The 13,702-nt window shown below is 67.3% G+C and overlaps 2 protein-coding genes across 8 annotated transcripts in view; both read left to right on the plus strand.

The window, feature by feature from the left end:
* LOC128950566 (spectrin beta chain, non-erythrocytic 2-like) overlaps nt 1-8,053 on the plus strand; it is a 29,405-nt gene extending 21,352 nt beyond the window's left edge. The window contains 12 exon segments of the mRNA XM_054295437.1: nt 467-871; nt 913-954; nt 1,492-1,736; nt 2,823-2,961; nt 3,390-3,474; nt 4,366-4,562; nt 5,102-5,262; nt 5,436-5,514; nt 5,608-5,756; nt 6,751-6,924; nt 7,448-7,490; nt 7,716-8,053. Coding sequence (XP_054151412.1) covers nt 467-871; nt 913-954; nt 1,492-1,736; nt 2,823-2,961; nt 3,390-3,474; nt 4,366-4,562; nt 5,102-5,262; nt 5,436-5,514; nt 5,608-5,756; nt 6,751-6,924; nt 7,448-7,490; nt 7,716-7,946 — 1,950 coding nt within the window. The 3' untranslated portion in view covers nt 7,947-8,053.
* A 903-nt stretch (nt 8,054-8,956) lies between these two features.
* On the plus strand, nt 8,957-13,681 carry LOC128950563 (RNA-binding protein 4B-like). Of its 7 annotated transcripts, none has more exons than XM_054295432.1 (4): nt 8,979-9,035; nt 10,543-10,964; nt 11,228-11,331; nt 13,171-13,681. In XM_054295432.1, the coding sequence occupies exons 2-3, from the start codon at nt 10,553-10,555 to the stop codon at nt 11,314-11,316; spliced, it is 501 nt and encodes a 166-aa protein (XP_054151407.1). In that variant the 5' UTR covers nt 8,979-9,035; nt 10,543-10,552; the 3' UTR covers nt 11,317-11,331; nt 13,171-13,681. The 7 variants fall into 7 exon arrangements, with proteins under 7 accessions (XP_054151405.1, XP_054151407.1, XP_054151409.1 ...); XM_054295434.1 differs by having other exon boundaries at nt 11,244-11,331; XM_054295429.1 differs by lacking the exon at nt 11,228-11,331 and adding an exon at nt 12,006-12,707.
* The last annotated feature ends 21 nt before the right edge of the window (nt 13,682-13,702 follow it).

Consider the following 13,702-nt stretch of genomic DNA (forward strand, 5'->3'; position numbering starts at 1 on the left):
GACACTGACCCCCTGTCCTCTGTCCCCCTGTCCCCTGACCCCTGTCCACCTGTCCACCTTTTGCCTGTCCCTTGACCTGTCCCCTGACCTTTGTCCCATGTCCCCCTGTCCCCTTGACCCCTGTCCCCCTGACCCCTATCTCGTGTCCCTCTGTCCCCTGTCCCCTGTCCTGTGTCCCATGTCCCCCTGACCCTCCCTGATCCCTATCCCATGTCCCTGTGTCCCCCGACACCTGTCCCATATCCCCATGCCCCCCTGATCCCCTGTCCTTTGTCTGTCTGTCCCCGTGTCCCCGTGTCCCCATGTCCCCTGTCCTCCATCCCCTGACCCCTGTCCCGTGTCCTTTGTCCCCTGTCCTGTGTCCCCCATGTCCCCCCGTCCCCATGTGCCCCATGTCCCCTTGTCCCTCATCCCCCATCCCCTGACGGTGTCCCCCGTCCCCTGACGGTGTCCCGTGTCCCCGCAGCTGCTGCGGGACAAGTTCCGCGAGTTCTCCCGGGACACGGGCGGGCTGGGCCAGGAGCGGGTGGACGCGGCCAACGCGGCGGCGGCGGCGCTCATCTCCGGGGGCCACCCCGAGCGCGCGGCCGTGGCGCAGTGGCAGGCGGGGCTCAACGAGGCCTGGGCCGAGCTGCTGGAGCTGGTGGCCACGCGGGCGCAGGAGCTGGCGGCCGCCCACGACCTGCAGCGCTTCCGCCGCGACGCCCGGCAGGTGCTGGAGCAGCTCCGCGCCAAGGCCCGGCAGGTGCCCGAGGAGCTGGGCCGGGACCTGCGCGGCGCCGAGGGGCTGGAGAGGCAGCACCGCGCCTTCGAGCACGACGTGCAGGCCCTGAGCGTGCAGGTGAGGGGATGGACAGGGGACAGGGGACAGGTGAGGGCATGGGGATGGGGACAGGGGACAGGTGAGGGCAGCACCGCGCCTTCGAGCACGACGTGCAGGCCCTGAGCGTGCAGGTGAGGGGACAGGGAGGGGGACAGGTGAGGGCAGCACCATGCCTCACAATGTGCAGGCCCTGAGCGCCCAGGTGAGGGCACGGAGACGGGGACAGGGACAGGGGACAGGGACAGGTGAGGGCATGGGGATGGGGACAGGTGAGGGCAGCACCGCGCCTTCGAGCACGATGTGCGGGCCCTGAACACGCAGGTGAGGGCATGGGGACCGCCAGGGGACAGGGACAGGTGAGGGGCATGTGAGGGACACCTTGTGGTGTAGGAGGTGGCTGTGAATGGGATATGTCACCTGTACCATGTCACACCTGTTACACCTGTCCCACCTGCAGGCCGCCTGTCCCACCTGTTCCATGTCACACCTGTCCCATGTCACACCTGTCCCGTATCACACTGTCCTATATCTCACCTGTCCCACCTGTCCCCAGGTGTCGGCCGTGCAGGAGTCCGCTGCCCACCTGTCACACCTGTCCCATGTCACATATATCACACCTGTCCCACCTGTCCCATATCACACGTGTCTCACCTGTCCCATGTCCCCAGGTGTCGGCCGTGCAGGAGTCCGCCGCCCGCCTGGCCGCGGCGTACGCGGGCCCTCGCGCCGAGGAGCTGCGGGCGCAGGAGGGCGCGGTGGCCGCGGCCTGGGCCGAGCTCCGCGGGCGCTGCCAGCGCCGGCGCCGCCTGCTCGGGGACAGCGTGGAGCAGTTCCGGTTCCTGCGCGCCGCCCGCGACCTGCGGCTCTGGATGGACGGCGTGCAGCTGCAGCTGCAGGCCCGCGAGAGGCCCAGGTGCGGCTGGGGACAGGGGGACACCCTGGGGACACTGCGGGGACAGGGGGGACATGGGGACACTGCAGGGATATGGGGGCATGGGGACACTGTGGGGACACTGCGGTGACAGGGGAACATGGGGACACCCTGGGGACACTGCGGGGACAGGGGAACATGGGGACACTGCAGGGATATGGGGGACATGGGGACACCATGGGGACACTGCGGGGACAGGGGGGACATGGGGACACTATGGGGACACTGCGGGGACAGGGGGGACATGGGGACACCGTGGGGACAGGGAAGATACAGGGACACCACAGGGATGGGTGGTGACAGCACTGGGACATAGGGACAATGCAGGGACACTGAAGGGACAGGGGGGACTGGGGACATGGGGACAATGCGGGGACACTGCGGGGATGGGGGGGACGTGGGGACACCATGAGGACCTGGGGACACCATGGGGACACTGCAGGGACAGGTGGGGCTGGGGACATGGGGACACCATGGGGGACACTGCGGGGATGGGGGGGACTGGGGACATGGGGACACTGTGGGGATGGGGGGACATGGGGACACCGCGGGGACACTGCGGGCACAGGGGGGACATGGGGACACCGTGGGGACACTGCAGGGACAGGTGGGGCTGGGGACACCACGGGGACATGGGGACCCTGCGGGGATGGGGTGTGACAGCACTGGGATGTGGGGACACTGAGGGGACAGGGGGAAAACATGGGGACACCACGAGGATGGGAGGGACACGGGGACACTGTAGGGATAGGGGGGACACAATGACATCACGGGGACAGGGGGGACACGGGGACACTCTGGGGATGGAGGGGACACTGTGCAGACACAGGGACACCACAGGGACAGGAGGGAACAGCACTAGGACACAGGGACACCATGGGGACACATGGGGACACACAGGAACATGAGGACACACATGGAGACATCTCAAGGACACCGCAGTGACCCCAGTGCGGGGCTGTGACCGCGGCCACCCTGGTGGCCCTGCCCTGCCCACCGTGCCCAGGCAGAGCCAGGTGACCCCGTGGTGTCCCCGTGGTGACGCCCTGGTGTCCCTGTCCCCGTCAGGGATGTCACCGCGGCCGAGCTGCTGATCCAGCAGCACCAGGGGCTGCGGGCGGAGCTGGAGGCGCGCGAGGGCTCCTTCGGGGCCGCCGTGGCCGCGGCCACCGCGCTGCTGCAGCGGGGCCACCACGACGCCGACAAGGTGGGACAGCCTGGCACCGTGTCACCACCCCGGCACCGTGTCACCCTGGCACCGTGTCCTCATCCTTCTGTCACCCTGGCACTGTGTCACCCTGTCACCGTATTCTCATCCCTGTGTCACCCTGTCACCGTGTCACCCTAGTCCTGTATCACCCCATCCCTGTGTCACCCTGGCACCGTGTCCTCATCCCCAGCTCTCTGTCCTTGGCACTGTCCCCAAGTCCCCAGCCCCACATCCCTCGTTCAAATCCTCGTCTCCAGAGCGCTGTCCCCATCCTGTGTCCCCTCATGTCCCTGTCACTGTGTCCCACCTCTGTATCTCCATCCCCATGTCTTTGTCCCCATCCTGTCCCCAAGCTCGTCCCCTGTCCCTGTCCCCGTCAGCGTGTCCCAATCTTTGTCCCCTCCCCTGTCCCCGTGTCCCCCCAGCTGTCCCAGGAGCTGGCCGAGCTCCAGGAGCGCCGCAGGGACATCGGGGAGCGCTGGCAGGACAAGCTGGAGTGGCTGCAGACTGGTGAGGACTGGGGACACCACGGGTCCCCTTGTGTCCCCCTCATGTCCCCTGTGTCCCCTCATGTCCCCTGTGCCAGGCCCCCACCCAGAAGGTGCAAACTGAGGGGTCCCTGTGCCCGCGTCCCTGTCAAAGGGGGCAGGGGTGGCAAAGGAGTGTCCCTGTGTCCCGTGTCCCCTTCAGTGCCCAGGGGTGTCTCAGGGGTGTCCCTGTGTCCTGTGTCCCCTCTCAGTGCCCAGGGGTGTCTCAGGGGTGTCCCTGTGTCCCCTCTCAGTGTCCAGGGGTGGCTCAGGGGTGTCCCTGTGTCCCCTCTCAGTGTCCAGGGGTGGCTCAGGGGTGTCCCTGTGTCCCCTCTCAACACCCAGGGGTGGCTCAGGGGTGTCCCTGTGTCCCCTCTCAGTGCCTGGTGGCAGCTCAGGGGTGTTCCTGTGCCCTTGTCCTCTCTCAGTGCCCAGGGCAGGGCTCAGGAGTGGCACAGGGGTGGCTCCAGGGTGGCTATGGGGTGTCCCTGTCCCCTCTGGTGACTGTCCCTGTGTCCCCAGTGCTGGAGGTGCTGGTGTTCGGGCGCAATGGCCGTGGTGGCTGTGCCAGGGGTGGCTCTGCAGTGGCACAGGGGTGGCACAGGGCTGTCCCTGTCCCCTCTGGTGACCGTCCCCGTGTCCCCAGTGCTGGAGGTGCTGGTGTTCAGGCGCAATGGCCGTGGTGGCTGTGCCCAGGGGTGGCACAGGGGTGTGTCTGGGCTGTCCCTGTCCCCTCTGGTGACCGTCCCCGTGTCCCCAGTGCTGGAGGTGCTGGTGTTCAGGCGCAATGGCCGTGGTGGCTGTGCCCAGGGGTGGCACAGGGGTGGCTCTGGGCTGTCCCTGTCCCCCCTGGTGACCGTCCCCGTGTCCCCAGTGCTGGAGGTGCTGGTGTTCGGGCGCGACGCGGCCACGGCCGAGGCCTGGCTGGCCAGCAGGGAACCCCTGGCCCGTGCCCCCGAGCTGGGCTCCAGCCTGGCCGAGGCCGAGACCCTCCTGAAACGGCACCAGAGCTTCCAGAAGGCGGCGGCGGCCTGGGAGGAGAGATTCGCTGCCCTGAGCCGCCTCACCACGGTGGGGACACGGGGACAGGACATGAGGACAGGGGGGGATGAGGGGGACATGGGGGTAAAATGGGGACAGGGGGACATGGGGGGGGGGGGGGAAATGGGGATGGGGGGACAGGGTGGGACAGGGGGGAAACATGGGGACAGGGAGACATGGAGGACATGGGGCGACTGTGGGGACAGGGGGGAAAATGGGGAGGGGGACATGGAGGGACAGGGGGGGAAATGGGGATGGGGGGACAGGGTGGGACAGGGGGGAAACATGGGGACAGGGAGACATGGAGGACATGGGGCGACTGTGGGGACAGGGGGGAAAATGGGGAGGGGGACATGGAGGGACAGGGGGGGAAATGGGGAAAGGGCACAGGGGGAAAATGGGGGGCACAGGGAGGGGACGTGGCAAGGACAAGGGGGGGTGGGCACTGGAGCCACTGTGACCCCAAGGGGACACAGCTGAGGGTCCCTGTGTCCCCCCCACGCCCTCGGGGGTGTCCCCATGGGATCCCTGTGTCCCCCCCATCACCGGGGTGTCCCTGACCCCCCCAGCTGGAGGAGAAGGAGCGGCGGCGGCGGCAGCAGGAGGAGGAGGAGGCGGCGAGGAAGCTGCAGCCCCCCGAGCCCCCCCCGGCGCAGGCCCAACTCGGGGGGACCCCCCCGGTGGTGCCCCCCGAGAGCCAGGACGGGGGAGGGGGCGGGGAGGGGCCGAGGTGAGGGGGGGGCGAGGTGGGGGGGGGATTTTGGGGGGGGGAACATTGAGATTTGGGGGGGGGTTGGGAGACCCCCGCGTTTAGGGGGGTCCGGAGGAGGGGGAGGTGTGAGATTTGGGGAGGGGGCTCTGGGGGTGACAAGGGAGTGTCCCCCATGTCTCCACCCCCCCCAGGGCCACGCCCACCCCCCAGAGCCGCCCCCCGGAGCCCCCGGCCCTCAACGGGATCCGCCCCGATGGCGCCGCGGGCCAGGTAACGCCCCCCACCCCGACCCCCCCCAAATGCGGGGAGACACCCCCGGACCCCCCTGTGGGACCCCCCCCTCAGCCCTGTGCCCCTCCCCAGGTCCCCAAAGCGGCCCAGGAAGGGGGGCCCGGCCCGGGGGGAGGGGCGGCCACGCTGCCCCCCCGCGCCCCCCCCCAGCCCGAGACCCTCGAGGGGGGGCTGTGCCGGAAACAGGAGCTGGAGGCGCCCGGCAAGAGAGCCACCAACAGGTGAGGGGGGACACGCCTGGGGACACATGGGGACACTGCCGGGCCTTGGCGACACACCTGGAGACACCTGGGGACACCTTGGGGACATGGCCTGGAATTAGGGATACACCTGGAGACACCTGGGGACACCGCCCGGCCTTGGGGACACCCTGGGGACACCTTGGGGACAAGGCCCAGCCTTGGGGACACACCTGGGGACATCCTGGGGACATGTTGGGGACACTGCTGGGCCTTGGGGACAACTTGGGGACACCTGGGGACACCTTGGGGACATGGCCTGGAATTAGAGATACACCTGGAGACACCTAGAGACACCGCCCGGTCTTGGGGACACCCTGGGGACACCTTGGGGACATGGCCAGGCCGTGGGGACACCCTGGAGACACGCCCCATTCATTGCCACGCCCCCTTTACCTTCCCACACAAGCCACGCCCCTTGATACGCACAGACCACGCCCCTTCACACACACACACACCCCCCCGCATGTCACCGCCTTATATGGGCATCATGACTCCGCCCACACGACCGCGCCCTTCAATCGCCACGCCCATTAAGTGCCACGCCCCTCCCTTAAAGTCACAACGGCCCCCAGGTCCTGGCAGAGCCAGGGATGTGTCTGGAGGGGTGGGGGTCCCCTAAATCCCTCTTAACCCCCGCAAACCCCCCCTGTGACCCCTCTGTGCCCTCCAGGTCCTGGCAGACCCAGGGCTGCGTCCTCAGGGGGTGAGGGTCCCCTAAATCCCCCCTGAGACCCCCCCATGACTCCTCTGTGACCCCCCCAGGTCCTGGCAGAGCCGGGGCTGTGTCCTGAGGGTGGGGGTCCCCTAAACCCCCCTGTGCCCACCAGGTCGTGGCAGAGCCAGGGTTGTGTCTGGAGGGGTGGGGGTCCCCTAAACCCCCTGCGACCCCCCCAGCGACACCCCCAGACCCCAGGCAGACCCTAGGCTGTGTCCTGAGGGCGGGGGTCCCCTAAACCCCCCCTGTGCCCCCCAGGTCGTGGCAGAGCCTGTACTGCGTGCTGCGGGGGGGGGTCCTGAGCGTGTTCAAGGACGCGCGGGGGGCTGGCGCGGGGGTCCCGTACCACGGCGAGCCCCCCACCCCCCTGCGCGGGGCCCGCTGCCAGCCCGCCACCGCCTACCGCAAACGGAAACACGTCTTCAGGCTGGGGTAACCGGGGGAAATTGGGGCAAATGGGGGGGAGAATAAAGGAAAAATTGGGGGGAAATGGGGAGAGAATGGGGGGAAATTGGGAGGATAATAGGGAGAAAATTGGGGGGAGAATAGGGGGGAAATGAGGGAAATTGAAGGAAAAAGGGGGAAGAATATGGGGAAAATGGGGGGAGAATGGGGAAGGAAAATGGGGGGAAATTGGGGGAGAATGGGGAGAGAATGGGGGGAAAATGAGGGGAAAATTGGGGTAAAATGGGGGGGAAATGAGGGGGAAAATGAGGGGAAATTGGGGCAGAAATTGGGGGAAAATGGGGGGAAATTGGGGCGGAAATTGGGGGGAAATGGGGGGAAATGTGGGGAAATGGGGAAAAAGGGGAGAAAAGACAGAAAACAAAAGTGGGAATATTGGGGCAGGGAAATGGTTAAAAATGGGGGAAAGATGGGGAAAAATGGGGGCACATGAGGGAGTCACGATGGGGGGCTGGGGGGGTGCTGGAGGCTGATCCCGGCGCCCCCCCAGGCTGAGCGATGGGAAGGAATTCCTGTTCCAGGCTAAGGACGAGGTGAGACCCCCCCGCATTGTCCCCTCGGTGTCCCCCCGATGTCCCCTGCCCCCCCATGTCTCCACTGTCCCCATGTGTCCCTCCAATGTCCACTGCCCCCCTCGGTGTCCCCATTGTCCCCTCAGTGTCCCCACTGTCCCCTCAGTGTCCCCACTGTGCCTCCAATGTCCCCACTGTCCCCTGGTTGTCCCTTCAGTGTCCCCACTGTCCCCATGTCCCCCCCAGGCCGACATGGCGCTGTGGCTCCGGGCCATCGAAGCCGCCGCCACCTCCGCCGGGGCCGTGCCGGGCTCGGGGTTGCCCCGGGAGGGTTCGGGGGTGCCCGGGGGTCCCCCCAAGGCGATGTCGAGGGCCCTGAGCCTCCCCCCGGTGCCCCCCCCAGCCGAGGGAGCCCCCCGGGCCCGCGAGCACAAGGAGAGGGAGAAACGCTTCAGCTTCTTCAAGAAGAACAAATAGAGACGGAGAGTTTGGGGGGTCCCGTGGGAACGGAGGGACACGGGGGGGACACGGGGGGGGCTCGGTGTGTGTCCCCCCCTCCCCTGTCCCGGTGATGTCACCGTGCAGCCCCCACCCCAATAAAGTGATTGGAGACAGAGACTGGGGGGTCTGAGTGTGCTGGGGAGAGGGTGGGGGGGACTGGGAGGGACTGGGGGGGACTGGGATGGGATTGGGAGGGACTGGGATGGATTGGAGGATACTGGGAGGGACTGGGATGGGATTGGGAGGGACTGGGATGGATTGGAGGATACTGGGAGGGACTGGGAGGGACTGGGGGAAACTGGGAGAGACTGGGGAGGGCTGGGATGGACTGGGAGGGACTGGGGAGGGACTGGGATGGACTGGGGGGTGATAGGGGGGAGTGGGAGGGAACTGGGGGAGACTGGGATGGGATGGAAATGGGACTGGGATTGGGATGGAAATGGGATGGGATGGGATGGGATGGGTCGGTTTCAGACTGGAAAGGGGCTTCGCCAAGGGCGGCGGCTCCCAGTACGAACCTCAGCATTCCCAGTGCTCCCAGTATGGACCCCAATGTACCTCTAGTGCTGCCAGTGCTCCCAATACCCCCAGCACCCCCAGGATTCCCTGCACTCCCAATACCCGCAGTGACCCCAGTACAGGGCCCAGAGCTCCCAGTACAGGGCCCAGCGCTCTCAGTACGGCTTCCAGCGCTCCCAGTACAGGCCCAGTGCTTCCAGTACAGCTCCCAGTGCTCCCAGTACAGCTCCCAGTACGGCTCCCAGGGCTCCCACGGCAGGCCCAGTGCTCCCAGTACGGCTCCCAGTGCTCGACGCCCCCCCCGCCATGAATGGACCGCCCCCGCCCCCCCCGCCGTACCCTCATGGACCGCTCCACCCTTCGCTCCGCCCTCTCCCTCCCCTGATTGGCTGCGGCCGCGCTGTGGGCGGAGCCACCTGGCGGATCGATGACCTCACGCTGCGGATTTTGACGGACACCGCCGGCGGCCAATGAGTGCGCGGGAGGCGGGGCGGGGCCGGGAGACGCCGCCGCCATTTTGTGAGCAGCGCGCGGCGGACGGGGCAGGTGGGGGCGGGGGGGCCCGGGCGGGGGGTTCGGGACCGGGAACCGGGAACCGGGAACCGGGACCGGGACCGGGAACCGGGACCGGGACCGGGGGGGACACAAGGGCCAGGCCCGGCCATCGCCCCGCTGGGGCGCCCGCAGGCCGCGGCGGATGCGATCCGGGATGGTTCGCGGGAGATCTCGGGCCTGTGGAGGGGAGGGGTTTGGGGGGGTCTCAGATCGGAGGGGTCTCAGGCCTGAGAGGGACACGAGGGGTTTGGGAGGGTCTCAGGCCTGGGGGGTTTGGGGTTCGGGGCGTGGCGCTGCCCTCTGGGGGTCGCAGAGATTTTGGGGTGTTTGGGGGCTCTGCCCTGCAGGACAAGGGATATCACAGACTGAGGTGCATTTTGGGGTTTCAGGGGTTTAAGGTCTTTTTTTGGGGGGTGTTTGTGGGCACAGGGTAGGAGTGGGACAGCAGAACTTTGGGGTGTTTATTTTGGGGGGGAATTGAGGTGTTTGAGGCTCCGCCCTGAAGGAGCAGAAGGAAAATTTGGGGGGGATTTGGGGTGTTTGGGGCTGTGCCCTGTAAAAGGGGCCTCAGCCCCGGGGGCTACCATGAGGTTTTTGAGGAGATTTGGGGTGTTTGAGACTATGCCCTGAATGAGCAGGGGCAGAGTTTTGGGGTGTTTATTTGAGGAGATTTGGGGTCTTTGGGAATACAGCCCCAGGGACACACACAGATATTTGGGGGTGTTATTTGAGGGGTGTGTGGGGGTCCAGCCCCAAGGCTTGGGATGTTTCAGATTTGGGCCATAACCCTGTGCACACAAACAGAGACTCAGGGTGTTTATTTGGTGTTTTGGGGGATACACACCCCTAGAGGTTTGAGGTGTCTGAGGAGGATTTAAGGTGTTTGTGGGCACAGCCCTGGGCACACACACAGAGGCTTGGGTTGTTTTTCAGGGGTTTTGGGGCTGTTTTTGAACACAGCTTCGGGCACATTCACAGAAGCTCGAGCTGTTTTTTGGGGGGCACAGCCTCGGGCACACAGAGAGAGATTCAGGATGATTTAGGGAATTTTTGGGCACACTCACAGAGGCTTAGGCTGTTTCTTGGGGGTTTTGACAGGCACAGCCCTGGGCACAAATAGGGAGGTTCAGGGTGATTCAGGGAATTCACACTCACAGATGCTCAGGGTGTTCCTCGGGGCGTTGTGGGGCTGCGTGTAGGCTGTTCCTTGGGGGTTTTCGGGGCTGTTCCTTGGTGCATTTTGCAGTTGTGTGTGGGCTGTTCCTCGGGGCGTTTTGGGGCTGCTTCTCGAGGGGTTTTGGGGCTGTGTGTGGGCAGCTCCTCAGGGGGATTTAGACTGTTCCTCGGTGTGTTTAGGGGTTGTGTGTGGGCTGTTCCTCGGGTGCTTTCAGGGCTGTTCCTCGGGCTGTTCCTCAGGGGGTTTCGGGGTTGTGTGTGGGCAGTTCCTCGAGCTGTTCCTCGGGGGTTCTGGGGCTCACGGCGGCGCTGTCCGGCGCAGGCGGGTCGCGATGGTGAAGCTGTTCATCGGGAACCTGCCGCGGGAGGCGACGGAGCAGGAGATCCGCTCCCTGTTCGAGCAGTACGGGAAGGTGCTGGAGTGCGACATCATCAAGAACTACGGCTTCGTGCACATCGAGGACAAGACGGCGGCCGAGGACGCCATCCGCAACCTGCACCACCACAAGCTGCACGGCGTCTGCATCAATGTGGAGGCCAGCAAGAACAAGAGCAAGGCCTCCACCAAGCTGCACGTGGGCAACATCAGCCCCGCCTGCACCAACCTAGAGCTGCGCGCCAAGTTCGAGGAGTACGGCCCCGTCATCGAATGTGACATCGTCAAGGACTACGCCTTCGTGCACATGGAGCGGGCCGAGGATGCCGTGGAGGCCATCCGGGGGCTGGACAACACCGAGTTCCAAGGTGAGCCGTGGGGCTGGGCGGTGGGAGGGCTCCGGGGTCCATGGTGGATGCTCCCGCCGGCCCCGTCCGGGGTCGATCCCGGACGTGACCACGGCCGTCTCCGCGGGGCCGTGCAGCGCCCTCGGGGCTCTGGGGTTGGTGTTGGTTGGTGCCCGCCCCGCCGCAGCTCCCGGGGCCGCCCGCGCGGCGCGGCCGGAGCGAGGGCTCGGGCTCGGGGGCTCTGGGCCGGGGAGGACGGGACTGACCCATCTCTGATTAACCAGCACGGCCGCCCCGCAGGAGGACCCCGACGGCGACGTCCTGTGCCGGGCCGGAGCAGCGGGTGACGCCAGGCTGCCGCCCGCCCTTGTAGCCTTTGCCCAGCCTGGTAAGAGGGTGACGGAGGCGCCCGACCCCGCGCCCGGCGTCGCTCGGGCGCTCGACGGGGCCGAGCGGCCGGACTCGAGCCGCGGCGCTGGCGGCGGTGATGGCGAGCGCGTCTCCCGGCCGGGTGCTCAGGGCGGCGTCCGGCGCTTCACCCACGTGGCGGCGGGGCTGGACCGGGCACTCCCGGTGCTGCCGGGGCTCTACATGTCCCGCCGCCCCCATTCCGGGCCTTCCCCAAAAAACAGCGACCCAGCCGGGCTGGCACAGCTGCACCCAGAGCTGTCCAGGCTGCGTCCGCGCTTGGCTTTGCCTCGTGCCGCGCTCGGGCAGGGCCCTGTTCGCACCGGGGCGCTTCCCGGTGTCGCATCCCTCTCTCCGCCGCTCCGGCGTTTTCCGGCGCGAAGCTTTGCCGTCACACGGGGCCGGCAGTGCTGGCTCTGACCCCGGGCTGCCGGGGCTTTGCCGGGCTGGCTGGCGAGGCCGCGCTCGGCCGTGGCAGCACGTCCCGGTCGGCCGCTGTCCGGCGTCCATCTGGTGGCTCACACTCGGTCCTGCGACGGCTCCTCCCGCGCCGGTGGCTGCGGAGGGCTGGGGGGGGTGGCAGCCGGTGCCGTCCTGTCCCGCCGGTGCCCCGGCACGGCTGCACTGACCCTGCCTCTCGCGTCTCTCCCCAAGGCAAGCGGATGCGCGTGCAGCTGTCCACCAGCCGGCTGCGGACGGCGCCCGGGATGGGAGACAAGAGCGGCTGCTACCGCTGCGGGAAGGAGGGGCACTGGTCTAAGGAGTGCCCGGTCGATCGCCCGGGGCAAGTGGCGGACTTTGCCGAGGCCTATAACGAGCAGTACGGAGCCGTGCGCACTCCCTACACCGCGGGCTATGGGGAGACCGTGTATTACGATGAGGCCTACGGCGGGATGGCCGACTACTACAAGCGCTACCGCGTCCGCTCCTACGCCACGGCCTCGGCGTACGACGCCTACGCGGAGCAGACCATGGCCCAGTACTCCCAGTACGCCCAGTACTCCCAGGTCCAGTCCTCGGCCATGGCCGCCACCACGGCCATGGCCGGCCGCATCCCCACCACCTTAGACGCGTACGACCGAGCGCTGCTGCCCACCCCGGGCGCGGCGGCTGCCGTCGCCGCCGCCGCCGCCACCGCCGCGGCCGCCGCCGCGTCCTCCACGTATTACACCCGGGACAGGAGCCCCCTGCGCCGCACGGCCGCCGCGGCCAGCACCGTCGGAGAGGCGTACACGTACGAGCGTGGGCAGCTGTCGCCCGTCTCCTCGGTGGCCCGGGCGTCCCTCTACGACATGCAGCGCTTCGGGCGGGACCCGTACGCGGACCGGGCGCGATACTCCGCCTTTTGAGCCGGAGGTGAGCGCGTTGTTGGCTCTCGGCACCGCGGGGTGGCCCCGCTGCCGGTGGTCCCGGTTGTGCCAGTTGAGGTTGAGGCGGGTGACGGGTCACGGTGACACGGACAGGCCCCACGGGCGTTAAAGCCCGGCCGTGGTGAGGAGGCGCCGTGGTGAGCGGAGCGGTGCTGGTGTCACTGTCATGGCTGTATCTCACGTTCCTGCTGGGCCGGGCGCCGTCCCGGCACAGTCCCTGCGGGGTGGGGGGTTCCCGCAGAGCCCCCAGCCCGGGGGCAGCTCCTGCTCGCTCGGGCTGTGCCCAGGTCCCGGCGGGCCCAGGGTCCGAGGGGGCCGGAGCCCCGCCGCTGCTCCACGTCAGGATTCTCTTGCTGCCAGGAAGCCGCAGCTCCCCAGGGCACCGGGGCTCGGCACGGTTCCGGATCGGCCCCGGGGGCACCTGCGCCAACTCCTCTTTTCTCTTACAGGTAAGATTTGTGCGGCTGGACGTCGGGGTCCCGTCGCACGCCGACTCGGCGCCGCGCGTCTCAGGCCGCGCCGGGTGCCACCGCCGCCGCGTGCCGCTCCCGGGCCCGTTCCTTATGGACGCGCGGCTCGTCCTCAGCCCGGGCAGGATTAGCTCAGCCCCTCCCCCAGCTTCCCCCGCCCCCCTGGGCAGGATTTTGCTTTTCCAGGTAGTTTTGGGTCCCCACCCCAGGCTCAGGTGTGAGCGCGCAGCCGCCGCCGTCCCCCAGCGCCAGCTTTGCTTTGCTTCGCCGCCCCCCCGCTCCCCCGGAGCTCTTCCCGAGTCGTCGTTTTGCCTTTTTTTTTTCCTTTTATTTTTTAAGAGGGTGGATAATCCAGTGGTAGGTTTTTAGCCCAACGCTGTAGCTGACCGGAGGCCGTCGCGCCGCGCCGGCGGGGGTGGAACCCCCCGAGTGATTTAGAGTCCCCCGACCCCACTTTCCAGTAAAATAAAACTCAAAATTTTTAACAAACGGCGCTGGCTCCACCCACGGC

Source organism: Melozone crissalis, unplaced genomic scaffold (genome assembly GCF_028551555.1).
Source record: "Melozone crissalis strain CALT ecotype California unplaced genomic scaffold, PUWL_Pcris_2 ptg000728l_1, whole genome shotgun sequence".
NCBI classification, from domain to species: Eukaryota; Metazoa; Chordata; class Aves; order Passeriformes; family Passerellidae; genus Melozone; species Melozone crissalis.